General features: G+C 42.6%; 2 protein-coding genes across 3 annotated transcripts; one reads left to right on the plus strand and one right to left on the minus strand.

Moving 5' to 3' along the window:
- Window positions 1–15,003, minus strand: LOC134176154 (carnitine O-palmitoyltransferase 2, mitochondrial-like). 2 transcript variants are annotated; one of them, XM_062642836.1, is made up of 10 exons: window positions 14,765–15,003; window positions 5,397–5,647; window positions 3,794–3,900; window positions 3,583–3,713; window positions 1,795–1,982; window positions 1,455–1,719; window positions 1,343–1,392; window positions 1,035–1,273; window positions 751–976; window positions 1–691 (listed from the first exon to the last, which is right to left on the minus strand). In XM_062642836.1, exons 1-10 carry the CDS (start codon window positions 14,905–14,907, stop codon window positions 363–365), a joined length of 1,929 nt encoding a protein of 642 aa, XP_062498820.1. In that variant the 5' UTR covers window positions 14,908–15,003; the 3' UTR covers window positions 1–362. The 2 variants fall into 2 exon arrangements, with proteins under 2 accessions (XP_062498820.1, XP_062498819.1); XM_062642835.1 differs by having other exon boundaries at window positions 4–691; window positions 1,035–1,392.
- Window positions 15,004–17,199: 2,196 nt separating this feature from the next.
- On the plus strand, window positions 17,200–18,589 carry LOC134198316 (carnitine O-palmitoyltransferase 2, mitochondrial-like). The gene is made up of 6 exons (XM_062667684.1): window positions 17,200–17,341; window positions 17,419–17,683; window positions 17,746–17,805; window positions 17,860–18,103; window positions 18,162–18,387; window positions 18,447–18,589. The coding sequence occupies exons 1-6, from the start codon at window positions 17,200–17,202 to the stop codon at window positions 18,587–18,589; spliced, it is 1,080 nt and encodes a 359-aa protein (XP_062523668.1).
- Window positions 18,590–19,303: the final 714 nt, after the last annotated feature.

Consider the following 19,303-nt stretch of genomic DNA (forward strand, 5'->3'; position numbering starts at 1 on the left):
GATACTGTTCTTGCATACGAATCAATAGTATACAGATAAAAAACAAACTGAAAAATTATATCTTCAACAGAAAATGACCCAATTCTTTAAGTCACCCCTGCAAATTTCTCCATTTCAAACATATTGCCTCCACAGCTAATTGATAAGCCCCCGGAAACATAATTAGAATTATAGATGACAGCGCGGCCCTTAATGTCTAGACAAAACAGTTTTAAACATCGCCGGGACGTTACTATGTAGCTCAATCTAAATTGCTAAATATTCAGTTGACTGACAAAATCACACTTCATCCATATACTAGTCTACTTGCGCTATTGCTGCACATCAGCAGTCCATGCCACAATTTCAATGTCATTTTATGGTTACTGCGCTCCATTCTTGATGACATCCATGATTGTACTCAGACCCGATTTGATGTGAGAGAGATACTCAGCAGCGTCAACGAAGCATGTGACAACGCTGAGCTTGCCGGAAGATCGGCCGATTGCATAGCAGACTTCCCACATCCTGTTGTCTTGCATGTTAGCAAATGGCAAATAGTTAAGTTCATCATCGTTGAAATCCGTAGGATATATAATAAATTCGTTCATTGTTGCCTTCCCGTACAATTTGCTTTCAAACAATGGTACTTTCTTGCCAAGTTCTTCAGCTAGATACTCCAGAGTCATAAAATGGTAATTGAACATTTTTCCTATAGAAAACAACTCTATAGCACAAATTACTGGCATGCAAATAATATATACGCTGTACCTTGCATTGTATCGAATATCCTCATCTGGTTAGTAAGGGAGGCTGCAGTCAGCAGGTCGAACAAACGTTTCTTGTCACCGACCCCTTCATTAGCCACAGCGTTAACGAATGCTGCAGAATCTTGAGTGACTATCATTGACTCTGCGGACTGACCATCTTTGTAGAATGCAGTACTTGCAACGTCAGTAGCCACTGGCAAGCGCATGCGCATTGTGTAAAAAGCTAACTGAATAGACATCACATTTTCTTGAAACAATTAAAACATGCGCTCATAAATATATTACCTGAGCTGTTAGTTTTACAATAGAGTCCGGACTCAGGTTTCTTTCCTTAATGAGGGCGTAGTCAAAGTCGTTGCAGATCACTTGGTGGAACGGTCGATCACCCCTGAGCAAGCTAAACTTCTTCTTTGCCTCGTTCAGTTCAGATACAAGATCAGGATCGCAAACGAAATTAAGGCAAGAAATGCTATTCTTTGCAAAATCACGTGATTCATCTTCGATACGCGCAGCTTGCGACAATTCTGGGCCAAAATAGCGCTCAAGGGCAGCAAATGCTTTACCATCTCCAACTAAGTCCGACGTTACTATACCTATGTAGCCAGACTTTCCGACAACGAAGTTAATGCTTTTGCCAAACCATCTAACATTGAGAGCTGAACATGAGCAATGCATTAGTTCAATAAATATATATGCATCAGGCACCTGTTTCCTCCATCGCCAAATTGAATTGCCTCGACAACCTCCTTGCCTGTATGAGCTTCGCCATCATCCAAACTCAAAACAAACATTGCGCTCTCGACCAATTTTAACGATTTTTCGTTCTTTGCTCTCAGCATTTCCATGGCTCTGGCACAGTCGTCTCGTTCTGTAGTCGTCAATACTGCAACTGGAATGTCAGCAAGAGAATTTGTCTCATCGACTATCTGCTGTAGCTGTTGGTATATCTGACTGGTGGATGCCAGGCGACCTTCCATTTGAGAAAAAGGAAAACATAGACATCTATATATTTGTTGTTACTGAAAGAAACTTAAAATGGTCTTACCATCTTTATCGATAACATCTGCTGTATAAATGTGACCGTTTCGCATCACAAGAATATGTTTGCTGTCCTCGAATGTTCTCACTTCGTCCTTTCCGACCCTTGCGATTTGGCAAGAATTGAAGAGAACTGAATATTCAGTCATGCTCATTGGTAGGCCTCTTTTCCCTTCATACATTATTGGCTTAGGACTGAAAAAAATTAGCAATAAAATGCAACTGTGTTTATTATTTAAAGGTAAGGCAAGTCAGAACTATCACATGTTATGTTACTACAAGAGATTTTGACCAGCTATATAGATCATCAACAAATACAGTTGAGTATTTCCTAATTATGTGAACAAACATTGCCGTGATGCAACCATAATAATTATTATTAGCGATCATTGACTACCACTTCAATTACGACCAATTTGGCTTGCTGCAAATGCATAATCTTTGTTCTGAAAATTTCAAAAAGGCGGAAGATCAAACTTGGCCGTTGCCATACTTTAGATCAGTTGGCTTAGTCGTGAAATGATTCTACTGAATGTTAGCGGACCAAATTTTAATTGCCAGCATAGATAAGTAAATTGTTTCGTTAAAGACGAACAACAAATATCAATAACAGTAACGTTTGAGTGAATGTGGAAGCTACTTGCAATATTGCATTACGTTGCATTTAAGGTATATGCGGAAGTTTGGAAAGGTTACACAAACACACACACACACACACACACACACACACACACACACACACACACACACACACACACACACACACACACACACACACACACAGGCAGAGACAGACACAGACACAGACACACACCGATACAGACAGACACAGACACAGACACAGACACACACAGACACAGACACAGACACAGACACACACACAGACACACACACACACACACACACACACACACACACACACACACACACACACACAGACACAGACACAGACACACACAGACACAGACACACACAGACACACACAGACACACACAGAGACACACACACACACACACACACACACACACACAGACAGACACACACACACACACACACACACACACACACACACACACACACACACACACACACACACACTCACACACACACACAGACACAGACACAGACACAGACACAGACACAGACACAGACACAGACACAGACACACACACACACACACACACACACACACACACACACACACACACACACACACACACACACACACACACACACACACACACATACACACACAGACACACACACACAGACACAGACACACACAGACACAGACACAGACACAGACACAGACACACACAGAGACACAGACACAGACACAGACACAGACACAGACACAGACACACACACACACACAGACAAAAAGACAGACACAGACACAGACAGACAGACAGACAGACAGACACACACACACACACACACACACACACACACACACACACACACACACACACACACACACACACACACACACACACACACACAATTTGATTTCATGCTCCTCTCGTAAACTGACGCTATAAGGGGACCGATGAACTCCTGCAAACACTATTTTCCCAAGAGCTCTTGTAGATCTGTTTCACTTTCGTACCTCACTGGAACACTCTACAACACACTATGAAGTCTAGATCAGTACATGGTCCTTTATTTTCTATACTCAAGCTGCTGTAAAGCGTATTTTCTGCTGTCTATTACAGCACAAACACCATGCAGTCTATATTCTACTTGTATTTATGGCAACTTGTTTATTCACAATTGTTATGATCGCTGTGACTACCTGTTCTGCAATTGACTCAAAATCTTCTCCAAGTGTGGTTTAACCTCCCAGAATTCGGGGTGTAGTTTGTTTGCTCTTAGCGTATTTGCAAATCTAATACAAGCTCGTACTGTAGTTGCTGCTAATGGGATCTACATAAACAATTAGATGTGTAAATCAAAGACATGACGAAATCAAACGTGAAAAAACAATAGGTAGTTATTTTGCTTACTTGCATGTCTTTTCCAAAGCCACGCAGCAACGGAAACTCTATGCCAAGCGCCCCAAAACAAGGAAGAGGGTCCCTGCTTGCCAAAACACGCCCTCGTATACAGTAGTCTATTAGAATGAAAAGTTAGTGCAAACTTCAGTGATGAGATGTTAGTGTGCAACTCAAGTGTACCACTCTGCCCAAATTCACAAATCAAGTCTCTAGTATTTACGTACACCAGCTACATCGCCCGGTCTTCGTTTGTTTAGATAACTTACACAAATGCAGTATCAATTAGAAGACTCTATTGCCTCTAATATAATTTATGAATTAAGTTAAGTGCAAGCTCACGAGTCACCGTAGACACACTCATGCAAACTTGAAATCGTGCCTTTATGCACACATTTGTCCATGTACCAGTTTGAGATAACATGCTGTTGAACGACAAAGCGATTTCTCGATCAATTTTCTTGTTGCACGTGACCCAAGAATGGGTGGAGCATAGAGCGCGCACTAACGCGGACATCTACCATGTATGAAGTTGTAGACTAGCATAGCTACCAATGTACCAATGCATACATTTGACTTGCACTTGTTGAATTTCCCTAGAAGAAACGCCGCTATCGGCGCATCGTCTGTCGCTACGGGTATAGGCTATTCCTCAATTCTAGCTAACTCTTGTAGCTACCATGTAAAGATAGATGCACGATCTGCGTTGCCGGCGCGGCGCCTGCGGCGTCCGGCACTTCTCCACGCTCCGAGTTGCAGATGCCATCACGTGATGCTTTGTGCTCCACCCATTTCCGTGTCACGTGCAACTAGAAACGATCGACGAAGCGATTTTTGTTCGCTATCTCAAGATGGTAAAAGGCAAATGTGTGTATAAAGAATCTAACACACTAGTTGTTAGCTTTCTCGAAATGTCAGGTACGAGGAGCGAAGCTGCCGTTGCGGACAAGAACGCGATTCGCCTTTCTCTCTATACCAGGATAAAAACTGTATGTCATAGAACATGATGCACCCTAAGGTATTCCCTTGTTCTGCTTCGTTATGACACAACTTGAAACCGTGGCCCGTTTTCAAGTTTGCGTGGGTGTGCCTATTAGGTCTCCAGACGACGATGCACCTCACCAGAAAGCAGATCTTCTCGATGATGAAGACAGCGGGACTCAATTAGTGTAGCGTAGACAGGAAGTCGACGTGAACGTATCAAAACTATTATCAATTGCTACGACAATTGTATCATTCGAAAGCGCAATTAACAGGCTTTTTTTAACAGGTGTTTGTATTTTAATTTCGTCTTGGTGGTTACAGTTGCCAAAAATGGATAAACGAATTGTAGGTTACGTGCGCGCGCTACCACATTAATACATTCTTGGTGATATGTGAAAATGTCGAATGGCCTCGTTAATAATATCGAAAGTTTGGCGGCTGGTTCGAATGGGCTAGAACAATACTATTATAGCATACGATTTTTCCTTCTTCGAAATTTAGTGCAGTGAAGGATTTCTACTACACAAACACACACACACACACACACACACACGCGCGCGCAGACAAACAAAGTAACGAGCGCACAACACGAGCTAGCACAAACATGCACATACAATATTGATTACATGACCTTGAGCAAATGTGGGAGGTAAGGAATCCAGCTTGTCTTGTAGCTCCTTTCCAACTCCAGCGGAAAACTCTGACACTAACCGTTTTGCAGTTTCCTTTTCCTGCTCTGACACCAAAGGCGACAACGATTCTATAAAACGTCGGCAAGATTCTTGAAGGGTTGGCCTTGGTAGAGGAGGTAGATGATCCTGGAAAAACATGGTTGGAACACTGCTGTGATGAAGATAGTCACTCTCTTTTTCACTACCAAATCTGCGACAGAATATTAGAGTTAAAAAATAGAAAAGAAACAAGCCTAGACAGATAATGCCTCCATTCTTCAACAAACGCAGGTGCTTCATTGTTTGGCGGACTCAACCCAAATTTACAAAACAAAGCAATTGCATGGATATGTCCAATTGTGTTGTGCGTATCATAGCCCATTTCTTCTTTCTAGAGTTCTGATGTCCAAACACGAGCATAATCGGATCTACAGTTATATCACAATTATCGGACACTCCCCAATATCTGTCACTGGCGCACGGAAACCAGACGATGATTTCTTGTAACTAAGACATTAATGTAGAGAGTAGTCACACAGTAACAGGACGTGCTAGATTCAGCTTGATCACTTGGCGTATTGCTGTTCACGTTGACAAGATAGGACTTCCGCTACCTTTTCCCCTATATCGGACATGCCCATCAAAAACCGGACAGCCGCGCTGGTTTTTACTCTTGGCGGTACCACAGTTCACTGTCTGCACCTTGATAACGACAGATAGGCAGCTTCGCATGTTGCTCTTCAGGAAGCTTGTTCTCTAACATCGGACACCAGATTTGCTGGATGCGAGTGCAATATAGGCGAGAACAGTGAAGAATTGTGTTAATGTTCACTGCAGACGTCTAGTAAATGCCCACCGAGCACGGAAAGTCTTTGACTCGTCTCTGTATCAAACAAAAGAAGTATTTGGAGAGAAACGTAGTTCCTGAAATGACTCCTATGATGCATGTATGGTCAATATGGACGCGGAATAAACAACTACGATCGCAAAAAGCAGTGTTCGAAATGTCGAGGCGACGTGTATGACGCGGCAGTTGGGTCTGGCTACGCGAGGCTATATACAGCCCAGAGCCCTTTACTTAAAGGGTTCTGTTATCGCCGCCTCTAGATTCACTTGTTTGCGAACGATGACGATGTTCAGGACGTGCTAGATGAGAGAGGGCTATAATTTGTCTCAGTTTAGCACCTGTAGATTCATTCATTTGTTTGTGGACGGCCATATCTAGCTAATTCTTTCGATGAAGAGACGAGACAAAGGCTCTTCATGCTCGTCGGGCATTTACAAAACGTCTGCAGTCAGTATTAACACAATTCATTGCGGTTCTCCCCTATTTGCACTGGGTGTCCGCTAGTAGAAACAAGATCGCGTCGGATCAGCTTGAAATTAAATTCGTTTTCTGGTCATGTGATTTCAAAGTGTAATCTCGCGCATCATCACGTAGGGCGAAATGGTCAAGTATCAAGGCTCTAGATAAACAGCAGCTGCATGCTCCTTAGCCTTTAAGCTAGCAGCCGAGGGTTTAGTACTTTACATCCAGTAATGACTCTTCATATATATATACACATATATACGTATGTATATATATACGTATATATATATATATATATATATTTTTTTTTTTTTTATATATATATATATTTTTTATAACCGCCCAATGGACGGAACACTACTGAAAAACACCACTACAAACACTTGCTACAGACAAAACATCTAGATGTTCAGTTATCATGCGAGAGTTGTATTGCCACAGTTTCACAGACAGTTGTTCATGAAGGTTAGTAATAGCTCGGCTGAAACTGTGACCTGTAGACAGAGTAGACTTCTTGGCAATAGACTTCAGCAAATATATATATATATATATATATATATATATATATATATATATATATATATATATATATATATATATATATGATAGCATGTCCACTGATAACAGTGATGACTCTCTTTAGTGTCCTCTGTGTCTCTGGTGGGATTTAACACCTGCTTTTGAACGGCATTCCTTGCCACAAGATTGACAAACAAATGACTTGTTGGTAGGAACAATTTGTTCTTTCCGTTTCTGACGTTGAGCTTGAAGATGTCTAATACGATTTTCTTCAAACTGTTGGAGTGATGAATGGCAGAGAGATCTCCAGTTTGTTCTATCACTGGATAGTTTCTCAAAATGCAGGAAGTCAATCCCACAAGATTTCATATTAGCCTTGATAGAATCTTTATAACGTAATTTAGGACCACCTTGATGACGATGGCCCTGTTCCAGTTGACCAAAAAGGAGTTGTTTGGGAATTCTATCATTAGGCATTCGAGACATGTGACCAGCCCAGCGAAATTGGCATTTCATAACAAAAGATTCAATGCCACTGATGTTGCAACGAGATAACACTTCTGTGTTGGGTATATAGTCAGTCCACTGGATTCCACATATGCGGCGAAGACATCGCAGATGAAAACTCTCCAAACTTTTGAGGTTACGACGAAGAAGGGTCCATGACTCGCATCCGTACAACAGAACTGATAAGACTACTGCTTTGTAAACTGTAACCTTCGTCGTCAGTTTGATTTCATGCCTTTGCCAGAGTCTGTTGTACAATTTACCAAAAGCAGCACTGGTCTTTGATATCCTATGAGAGACATCTGCATCAACAGTTGCATTATTCGAAAGAAAACTACCCAAATACTTGAAATTGCTGACATAAGACAATGGGTGATCACCAATCATAACCGGAGGAGGGTTATAGTTTGAGCCTGGACGTGGTTGAAAAAGCACTTCTGTCTTTTTCAAGCTGATACTCAAGCCAAAACGTTTAGTTGATCTGTCTAAACAGTTGACAATGTGTTGAATGTCTTCATATGTGTGACCAACTAATGCGCAATCGTCAGCAAACAAGAGTTCTCTCAGTAGACTCTTAGAAACCTTTGTTTTGGCTTGTAAGCGCCTGAGATTGAATACACCTCCAGTAGTTCTAAACTCAACTCGAACACCCTCTCGGATGTTCTTGAAGGCATCATTTAAAACCACGGAAAACAAAATGCTAAAAAGAGTAGGTGCTAGAACGCAGCCCTGTTTCACTCCGTTGTTTACTGCAAACATTTCTGACTTTAACCCATCCTCGACAACACAAGCCATCATACCAGTATGAAAGGCTTTGATTAGATTCACAATCTTTACCGGGCAGCCAAGCCTCAAAAGGACTGTCCATAAGCCAGTTCTATCAACCGAGTCAAACGCTTTGACCAAGTCAATAAAGACCATAAATAGATCCATGTGCTGTTCACGACACTTTTCTTGAAGCTGCCTGGCTGAAAAGATCATGTCGGACGTACCACGACCAGAACGAAAGCCACATTGGCTTTCAGGAAGGATACTCTCTGAAAAGTTTGAGACAAGACGATCAAGAAGAACTCTGGCCATAATTTTGCCAGCAACAGACAACAAAGAGATCCCACGGTGATTGTTGCAGTCAGATTGACTACCTTTTTTCTTGTATAGATGGATTATGTTGGCATCTTTAAAGTTCTGGAGTACATCTTCGAGTTCCCAGCATAGACGAATGAAATCACCTAGTTTGAACAACAGCAGTTCTCCTCCATGTTGAAAAATTTCAGCAGGTAGGCCATCAGCACCAGGAGATCTATTCCTTGACATTTTCCTGATAGCTTTATTTATCTCATTGTTAGATGGTGGTTCACAAGCTACAACTAGATCAGGCTGTTCATCAATGCTGTCAATAGCTTGTTGTGAAATAAATGTTGGATGATTCAAGATGCTTGCAAAATGCTGACCCCAACGAGTCAAAATTTCTCGTCGTCCATAGAGAAGCCTGGAGTTGTCAACAGATTGTAGAGGTGCGATTGTCTTTACACTTGGCCCAAACACCTCTTTTAGGCCTTGATAGAAGCCACTAGAGTTATGCTGGTCAGCAGCTAACTGAAGCTGTTCTGCCTTCTGTAACGACCATTTGTTCTTCATCACAGAGAGCCTAGCTCTTGCTGCTTTTCTTGCATGATGGTAGGCATCAGCAGTGCTTTGATTGCGTTTATCTGATAACCAGACATGATGCAAGCGATGCATATCATCAAGGAGATGGCTGATGACAGTGTCATTTTGATCAAACCAATCCTGGTGCTTCCTATTAGGCTTGCCAAGTAGTTCATAAGAACCGCTGTGAACAACTGAGTGTAAACTTGACCATAATGCATCCAGGTTGCTGGCTGAATCATAAGCTGGAATATACAATTCTTGCAGCTTTGTGGTGAGTTCGTTTTTCAGCCGAAGACTGGTAGAGGGATCCTTTAGCTGGCTGACATTCAATTTTCTAAATCTCTGGCAAGACTGGTGAGAAACAGTTTTCTTGACAGAAAGTGAAAGCTTACTACGCACCAATCTATGGTCAGAAAAGACTGAGGCAGAAGCTCCCCGCATGACTCTAGTGTGACGAACATCACTGATATCTCTCTGACGAATAATAGTGAAGTCTATCTGGTGCCAATGCTTTGATCTAGGATGCATCCAGGTGGTCTTGTACTTGGTTTTCTGTTGAAACAGTGTGTTGGTAATTACAAGCTGGTACGTAGAACAAAGTGACAACAAGAGTGACCCATTCCTGTTCTCTCTTCCAATGTCGTGTTTACCAAGCACATTTTTCCATGTGCAATGATTGCTACCAACTCGAGCATTGAAATCACCTAGGACGAGCAGTTTGTCCTTCTTTGGCACAGCACCAATAATGTTACTCAAATCATCATAGAATTTCTCTTTGATTTCTTCGAAGGCGTTCATCGTTGGAGCATATGAACTCACCAAGGTTAGAAATTGACCACCAGAAAGAGGTAGGCGAAGTGTCATTAAACGATCATTTATTCCCCTTGGTAGGTTGTCGAGACTACCCACCAAGGAGGATTTGACAGCAAAACCTACACCCGATTGTCGTGTCGCATTTGAAGGACGTCCTTTCCAAAAGAATGTGTAACCTGTACCGACTTCCTCAAGTTTTCCTTCATCCAACAGATGGGTTTCACTTAAAGCAACAATATCAATGTCATAGCGACGAAATTCCTTTGCCAGAATGGCTGTTTTACGTTCCATTTGCTGTTGCGTGTCCAGAAGCGAACGAACATTCCAACAGGCAACAGCGAGGTTATGCTTCACTTTATTTCGACAGATATATATATATATATATATATATATATATATATATATATATATATATATATATATATATATAACGCTCATGGCCGTATATACGCTCATGTAGACTCGACCCAGCCTTCTCCGCCCTTGTCATTCCCCATATTGTCATCGAGTCCGCCTATGCCCAAGTATATGCCAAGTACACGCATGCGCAGACAAACAAAATGGGAACATTGACGTTCGTCTCCGTCTGTGTCCATTTGAAGAGCTGGTGTCAGTGTTGAATGAAAGTGCTTACTGCTAGACTCATGTCTTCGTTGCAACTCTTGACCCTGATGCTTTTGAGGGGCTTCAGGCCGACCACTCTGGTTTGCATGTGTATACATATTGTCTAGTTTCTGCGTGCATACTGATGCTGTACGGATACCAGTACCTTTGATCTTGCAAATGGATACTTGCAAGCATTTGTGATGTTTCTGTTTACAAGTATCTAGATGATGACTGGCCATAGTCTCGTACCAGACCCTCTCGCGCCGTCGTGCCCGGTTCCCGTATAACACGACAACGCCCGAGAGGGTCTGGGATCATACCGCCTACTTTCTTCACCTAGTGTCACCCCACGTCATCTAAGTGTCACCCCACGTCACCAATGTCAACACTCTCATGCTCTTAGTTAATTATGAAGCTATCCTTCCATCAAAGTTATGCTAGTTGTGATATCCGATTGCATACATTCACTGTTTACATTTCGTTCCTGTATAGCTGCATGAGAAGAGACTCACCTTCCCGCATGGAAAGAGATTCATTCACAGAGGGAGCTCGATCCTGAGGTCGATTTACGTTATCTGAAGCTGTGAGGTCCAATGTGATTCGATCAGCAGTCTAGGTAGCTTGGACTAGGCATGCACTAGGCGCCGCTCTATTACTGTGCTAGGCTACGAGAACAATACAAATCAGGAAGCTCGAGTACGATTCGGGAACATTTGGAGCCTAGCAGAGCTTGCTGTCAGACACGGTGTTGACTTCCGCTCTAGAGTCTCTTGGAGAGGAAGTCCTCTTTCCCAGAGAGGTTGGCAAATACGTAGAGCTTGCGTAGAGAAAGGATACCAACACTCAAAGGAACAAGTAGAGTACGAATTGAAGGTCAAGTCTGTTGCAAGACATTCCATGTGACACATGAGAATAACTATTAGACTAATTGTATTAGTACCCTGAGACTTAGTGACATACGAGCTAGTTTGATCATTTAATAGCATAAACGGTAGGCGGTATGATCCCAGACCCTCTCAGGCGTTGTCGTGTTATACGGGAACCGGGAACGACAGCGCGAGAGGGTCTGGTACGAGGCTAACTGGCTAAACGACAGCAATTTGCGACCATGCATACGCTTAGGACCAAAATAACGCCCATGGCCTAGTATTCGTCCAAAAAAAAGTGTTTCTTTTCTATACTCCCAGTACGGTAGTACGGGTGAATACGGTCTAAATACTACTGTCTATTCCCCGTAAGTGTGAACTTGGAAGTGAGTAATGAAGTAGAGGTCACACCAGGTGTGCTCATTAGAGCATTATTACTAAGAGCTCCTCAAGTTGGACCATGTTACACCAAGTCTAGTAAATGGTTCCAGTTGCTGATCCGTTGGTCTTACAATTGCAATAACCATTGCTCCACTCGTTTGGCTCTGATATTATTTTTCCATTTCGTTTGTAGGAAGGGCTTAGATAATTTGATAGACAGAAATGCCAGACCTAGCGGTTTCTAACGATACCCGGATCATCTCAAAAATCCAAAAAGCACCGGAGATATTGGTGATCTTCAAAGTTCACACTTATGGGGAACAGACAGTAGTACTAACCCTCCCTAAGGGCGGTGGCAAACTTGGCGGTGGCAAACTGGGCAGTGGCAAAATGGGCGGTGGCAAACTGGGCGGTGGCAAACTGGGTGGTCGCAAACTGGGCGGTGGCAAACTGGGCGGTTGTGTACGCCACTTCCGCAAAGAAGACACACCTTCCGTGACACAGGAACGGACCCGCGCACATAAAAGCGGCCCGGTGAGCCGGCTCACTCCGACAGCAGCGGGCGCATCTTGCACTCTGGGAATTAGAGGATGACAACCCGCGTCACATCCGCCTAGGCTAATTGAACAAGCGCATCTCATTTCAGGCCGCTAGAGTCGCCGTTGGAAGCAGTCCGTGCGAAATCCGACTCGACTGGGCCACCGCCTTTCGCGACGATCTGAGACCGGCGGCGTGTCGATCGGCGCGTTACAGATCCGGAAGTCTAGACAGACGGTAGCGTGGATTGCCGTATAATTTCCGGTAGGAATTGCGCTAACACCTAGATAGTTACCTCTAGCTAGGCGAAAAAAACGTAAAAATTACTTTCGCCAGTCGTCCATTATTTGGCACGTAGAGTAGCTCCCATCTCACAATCTCACTGTAGGGCGGGTTCACGTGTTACTCTAGAGACAAAATCTACTAGCGCGCGCGCGCACACACACACACACACACACACACACACACACTTACTCGGCAATGGCAATTCAATCTTCTCAGCTGCAGCGCGCGATAGAACTACTTCTTTCCAGGACTACTTCCAAATTTACAAAACAAAGTAGTTGCACGAATGGCGTTGTACGGGTCATATACGGCAGGTAGGCCATTTGATATGTTAGGATTATTATACCATAGAGTGTCTATTTGCAAATACGTGTCACGGTCAGCAGTCTTCCTACCAGAGGGAGTGCTAATGAATACAGCCAAACGTGCTTGAATAGCGTCGGACCAGCCTGAAACCTAGCGAAAATACAGGGTGCATTTCTTTTACCTAATCCAGCTAATCTAGCCTCGCAAGCCAGGCTCTTCCGCGCAGTCGCTGAGCTAACCGCACGTGAATCACACGAGGAGGAGGAGCTTTTACCGGAATTGCTCCAGCGCGAGAAGAGCCTGGTCGCTTTCGAGAACGTCATAGTGACGTAAGACCCCCGATCCGGTTTCATAGCTTGATAAAGCTAATTCTATTAGGTAAGCATGTAGGTACGAAAGTTGAGAACACGCGACATCGCTTCACGCACTTGCTTGTTTTGCACGAAGTACGTAGTTGACATCATCGTTCGCTTCTAGTACGTATGTAGACAGCTCAGCCATGTAATATTCTGCATTGTCACGACTCCATTTCAGCATTCAGTTTCGCCAACAGCACACCGCCGAATCTAGATCTGCAGCGCGGTAGTTTGAGAAATGAACTCATTGTACGCGGTTAGTGTATATATGTAGCAGTCAGAGTCCATGCACTGAAACAAGTCGTACGTAGTACACGTGCAACTACGAGTCAACTCTACACTTCCTGAACATGGTAGGTCCACTGCACTGCTGTTTTCCCATGCCTACATGTTTCCAGTTCACCGTGAGGAGAGCCAATATCGTACAAAAGTGCTGCTTGCTGAGTCGAAAGTACCGTCACATAGACTGCGTTAGCAATACACGCAAATCTGATCATGAAGTGGAGAGGTCAACAAGCTCTAGGCCACTGTTTTCATGAACCATTGAGTGAAACTGGGCCGGCAGTTCTCACACCATTTCCCCCACAGACTATAGATGTCAGAGTAGACGCGCAAGAGTGGTGAATAGTTCTACGTCGGTTTCAATTCGCGCAAACCTGCAGATGAGTTCAGTAGAAAGAAACGTTGCTGGAGAGTGTAGGTTCAGCGGACCAGTCCCATGTAGGCCATTCCTACGCTCATTATTCACCAGCACTTTGTCCATCAACGGCTTCACTGGATTTTGTGTTCACGCGCTCTCCGCGGAGGGCTACCTCTCTGCTTCGTGTATCAGCGCAATTACAGTAACGAGCTCTTTAGGAAATCAAATTAGCCTTATGCAAGCTATGAAACCAGATCGGGGGTCCCACGTCACTATGACGTTCTCGAAAGCGACCAGGCTCTTCTCGCGCTGGAGCAATTCCGGTAAAAGCTCCTCCTCCTCGTGTGATTCACGTGCGGTTAGCTCAGCGACTGCGCGGAAGAGCCTGGCTTGCGAGGCTACAGCTAATCCACCAGATACCCGAATAGTCAGATTTACTAATGTATCAAATCTGGAGTAGCTGGACTAGATAAAAGAAATGCACCCATAGTTCCTGTACTTGTCTAGCGCGCTGTTTATTCAATAAACGTCACGAACTGATACAGAGCCTCACCTGATTTGTGACAACTGTAGGGACCGATGTTGGAGATGCCCATGCCGAAAAGACAGCGGAAACGACAGCCGGAATCGTTGCGAGACAATGGCTGCTGATCGACGAGCAAACGCTACAGCAGATGTTCCAGCAATTTTGATCATCCTCAACGAATTCGAATGCACGACAATCAAATCAATGATAGAAAAGAGATCTGATCACGCGTATAAAGCGTGGCAGGGTTGGGAGGCGGATGTATTTTCTAGGAACGTCACCGGATGCAGAGAACAATTAAAGTATCCGGGACCTTGCTGCCACATGGGGCCGGAAATGCTATACATTTTTAGTTGCCGTTATGGCCCTGTAGATATTAACCGCGCGTTTCAAAATGTGTCAAGTTTGGTCGTGGTACGAGACTGCTGGTACGTCTGAGCGGTTGATCGCTTCTGTCGTTCTTCTCTTTCGGTTCCCTTGACTCGAATTTCAGTATACTTCATAATCTGCAAGTTCAGTACATTCAGTCGAGAAGATTTCGCACTTGCTTAAGTTAATTTTATTTACATTAATTTGGTACAATAATACCCTGTGCGTAGGGATTGACCAAGAGTTGTGGGGGCGTGGTAATCTTTTTTGCGCGCTTAGAAACATAGTAAATGAAGACTAAATTTCTCAAAATCAATGAAATGAAATGTTTCTGCGTTGTGCATTATATTTTATATTTGTTTTGGTGACTAATCATCTAACAACCTAGAAAATAGTTGCTAGCCTCGGATGCCCATGCGCCAATTTTGCTCTCCTTTCTTCTTCTTCTTCTCAACGGATATCTCTTTTTGTACGTTGAGTACAGATGTGAAACTCTATATAACGCTTTACAATTACCCGAACTGTATTGTTTTGGTGATTATAGAAACCGAAAGGAATGTTAAAAGATTTCTGCTTCTTTCAAGCAGATTTTTGAACCAACGCCCGCCTTCAAGGCTATCGCACAGTTTGGGCCAATCACAAACCAGTATTTGCGACTGCTTGTCCATGGTAACTAGAGACAATGGACGAATCGCCACTAAGAAAGGTCAAACTCTAATGAAAGAGTTTATCACCAGAACTGTGTGATTCCATCATGTTTGCCATGGTCAGGCCTAGTTTGAAATTGTTTGCGATCTACGTCGCACACAGGAGCAAAAATGACAAGTTTTACGTACACGTAAATTTATCCGGGAACCCAACATTTGCAACACATATCCCGTATATGATAACCTTTGGCTTTGACCACTAAACCAACTGCAATTCATGATTTCATATGTGCATAACCACTAAAAATTAGGATCCATATTTGTGCAACGTGCGTTATGATACCACGGTATAACATCACGTGACCATTAAACGAAAGCTGTTTAATTAAGTTTACATTTAAACAGGTCTAATTAACACTAATGAAAACGCGCGAAATCTTATAATGCGTATAGGGGTGCTTTTGTTTTACCTATAATCCATCTAATCTGGAATAGTTTAATAATTAGGTTAAAGAAATATAATTTACTAAAAGACTGCATGCGTTTGTACTGTAATAGATAGCAGACAGTACATTTACCAGCAGCTTGAGTCCTGAAAATAACTGACCGTTTACTGCTCTAGACTTCATAGTGTGTTTTGGAGTGGTCCAGTGTCGTACGGAAGTGAAACAAATCTACAAGAGCCCTTGGAAAATAATGTTTGTAGGATCCGTCGGTCGAAGTATAGCGTCAGTTCACAAGAGGAACAAAATTGCTGCATGCACTCTAATTGTGTGTGTGTGTGTGTGTGTGTGTGTGTGTGTGTGTGTGTGTGTGTGTGTGTGTGTGTTTGTGTGTGTGTGTGTGTGTGTGTGTGTGTGTGTGTGTGTGTGTGTGTGTGTGTGTGTGTGTGTGTGTGTGTGTGTGTGTGTGTGTGTGTGTGTGTGTGTGTGTGTGTGTGTGTGTGTGTGTGTGTGTGTGTGTGTAACCTTTCCAAACATTCGCATATACCATAAACGGAATGTTATGCAATATTGCAAGTAGTTTTCACGTTCAATCAAACTTTACTGCTATTTATATTTGTTTTTCTTCTTTAACGAAGACATTTACTTATCTGTACCACCAATTGAAAATTTTAATTCTCCGCCTTTTTGAAACTTTCAGAAAAAAGATGATGCATTAGCAGCAAGCCAAATTGGTCGTAATTGAAATGGTATTCAACGATCCCTTATAATAATTATTATGGTTGCACCACGGCAATGTTTGTTCAAATAATTAGGAATACTCAACGGCATTTGCTGATGATCTATATAACTGGTCCAAATTTCTTGTAGTAACATAACATCTGATAGCTCTGACTTGTCTTTCCATTAAATAATGAACACAATTGCATTGTATTGCAAATTTTTTGATTCTTTCAGTCCTAAGCCAATAATGTATGAAGGGAAAAGAGGCCTACCAATGAGCATGACTGAATATTCAGTTCTCTTCAATTCTTGCCAAATCGCGAAGATCGGAAAGGACGAAGTGAGAACATTCGAGGACAGCAAACATATTCTTGTGATGCGAAACGGTCACATTTATACAGCAGATGTTATCGATAAAGATGGTAAGACTAGTATAATTTTTGTTCAGTAACAACTAATATATAGATGTCTATGTGTTTTCCTTTTTCTCAAATGGAAGGTCGCCTGGCATTCATCCGTCAGATTTACCAACAGCTACAGCAGATAGCCGATGAGACAAATTCTCCTGCTGTCATTCCAGTTGCAGTAATGACGACTACAGAACGAGACGACTGTGCCAGAGCCATGGAAATGCTGAGAGCAAAGAACGAAAAATTGTTAAAATTGGTCGAGAGCGCAATGTTTGTTTTGAGGTTGGATGATGACGAAGCTCATATAAGCAAAGAGATTGTCGAGGCGATTCACTTTGGTAATGGAGGAAACAGGTACCTGACGCATATCTACGTATTGAAATAATGCGTTGCTCTCATTCAACTCTCAATGTTAGATGGTTTGGCAAAAGCATTAACTTCGCTGTCGGAAATTCTTGCTACATAGGAGCAATAACGTCGGACTTAGTTGGAGATGATAAATCATTGGCTGCCCTTTGAGCGCTATTTAGCCCCGAATTGTCGCAAGCTGCACGTATCGAAGATGAATCACGTGATTTTGAGAAGGATATCATTTCTCGTCTCAATTTTGTTTACGATCCTGATCTTGTATCTGAAGAAAACGAGACAAAGAAGTTGTCTAGCTTGCTCAGGAGTGATCGACCGTTCCACCGAGTGATCTGCAACGACATTGACTACGCCCTCATTAAGGAAAGAAAACTGAGTCCGGACTCTATTGTAAAACTAACAGCTCAGGTAATATATTTATGAGTGCATGTTTTAATTGTTACAAGGAAATGTGATGTCTACTTAGTTAGCTTCTTACGCAATGTGCATGCCCTTGCCAATGGCTACTGACGTTGCAAGTACTGCATTCTACAAAGATGGTCAGTCCGCAGTGTCAATGATAGTCACTCGAGATTCTGCAGCCTTCATCAACGCTGTGGCTAATGAAGGGGTCGGTGACAAGAAACATTTGTTCGACTTGATGACTGCGGCCTCCCTTACTAACCAGATGAGAATACTTGATGCGATGCAAGGTACAGAATATCTAGTTTTTGCATGCGAGTAATTTGTGCTATAGAGTTGTTTTCTATAGGAAAAATGTTCAATTACCATTTTATGGCTCTGAAGTATCTAGCTGAAGAACTTGGCATGAAAGTACCATTGTTTGAAAGCAAATTGTACGGGAAGGAAACAATGAAAGAATTTATTATATTCCCTATGGATTTCAAACGATGATGAACTTAACTATTTGCCATTTGCCAACTTGCAAGACAACAGGATGTGGGAAGTCTGCTATGCAATCGGCCGATCCTCCGGCAAGCTCAGCGTTGTCACATGCTCCGTTGACGCTGCCGAGTATCTCTCTCACATCAAATCGGGTCTGAGTAATTACAATCATCGATGTCATCAAGAATGGAGCGCAGTAAACATGAAATGACATTGAAATTGCGGCATGGACTGCTGATGTGCAGCAATAGCGCAAGTAGACTAGTATATGGATGAAGTGTGATTTTGTCAGTTAACTGAATATTTAGCAATTTAGATTGAGCTGCATAATAACCTCCCGTCGATATCTTAAACTATGTAGTCTAGAGTTAAGGGCCGCGCTGTCATCTATAATTCTAATTATGTGTCCGGGGGCTGATTAATTTTCTGTGGGACAATATGTTCGAAATTGAGTAATTTGCAGGGGTGACTAAACATTGGGTCATTTTCTGTTAGAGATATAGTTTTTCAGTTATTTATCTGTATACTATTGATTTGTATGCAAGAACAGTATCTTGTAAAATGTATTACCTCACATCACATTATTAGTTTTATAAAGGAAGCTTTTTTCCATAGTATTACGATTTCTAGTGGCTGATTAAAGATTTGCTAAACGGGTGGGCAATCTAATGGCGACTATTTACTGCGAGCATGCGCACTTGCAGGTATTTTATATATAGGGTG

This window comes from Corticium candelabrum, chromosome 2, assembly GCF_963422355.1.
Source record: "Corticium candelabrum chromosome 2, ooCorCand1.1, whole genome shotgun sequence".
In the NCBI taxonomy this organism is placed as follows: Eukaryota; Metazoa; Porifera; class Homoscleromorpha; order Homosclerophorida; family Plakinidae; genus Corticium; species Corticium candelabrum.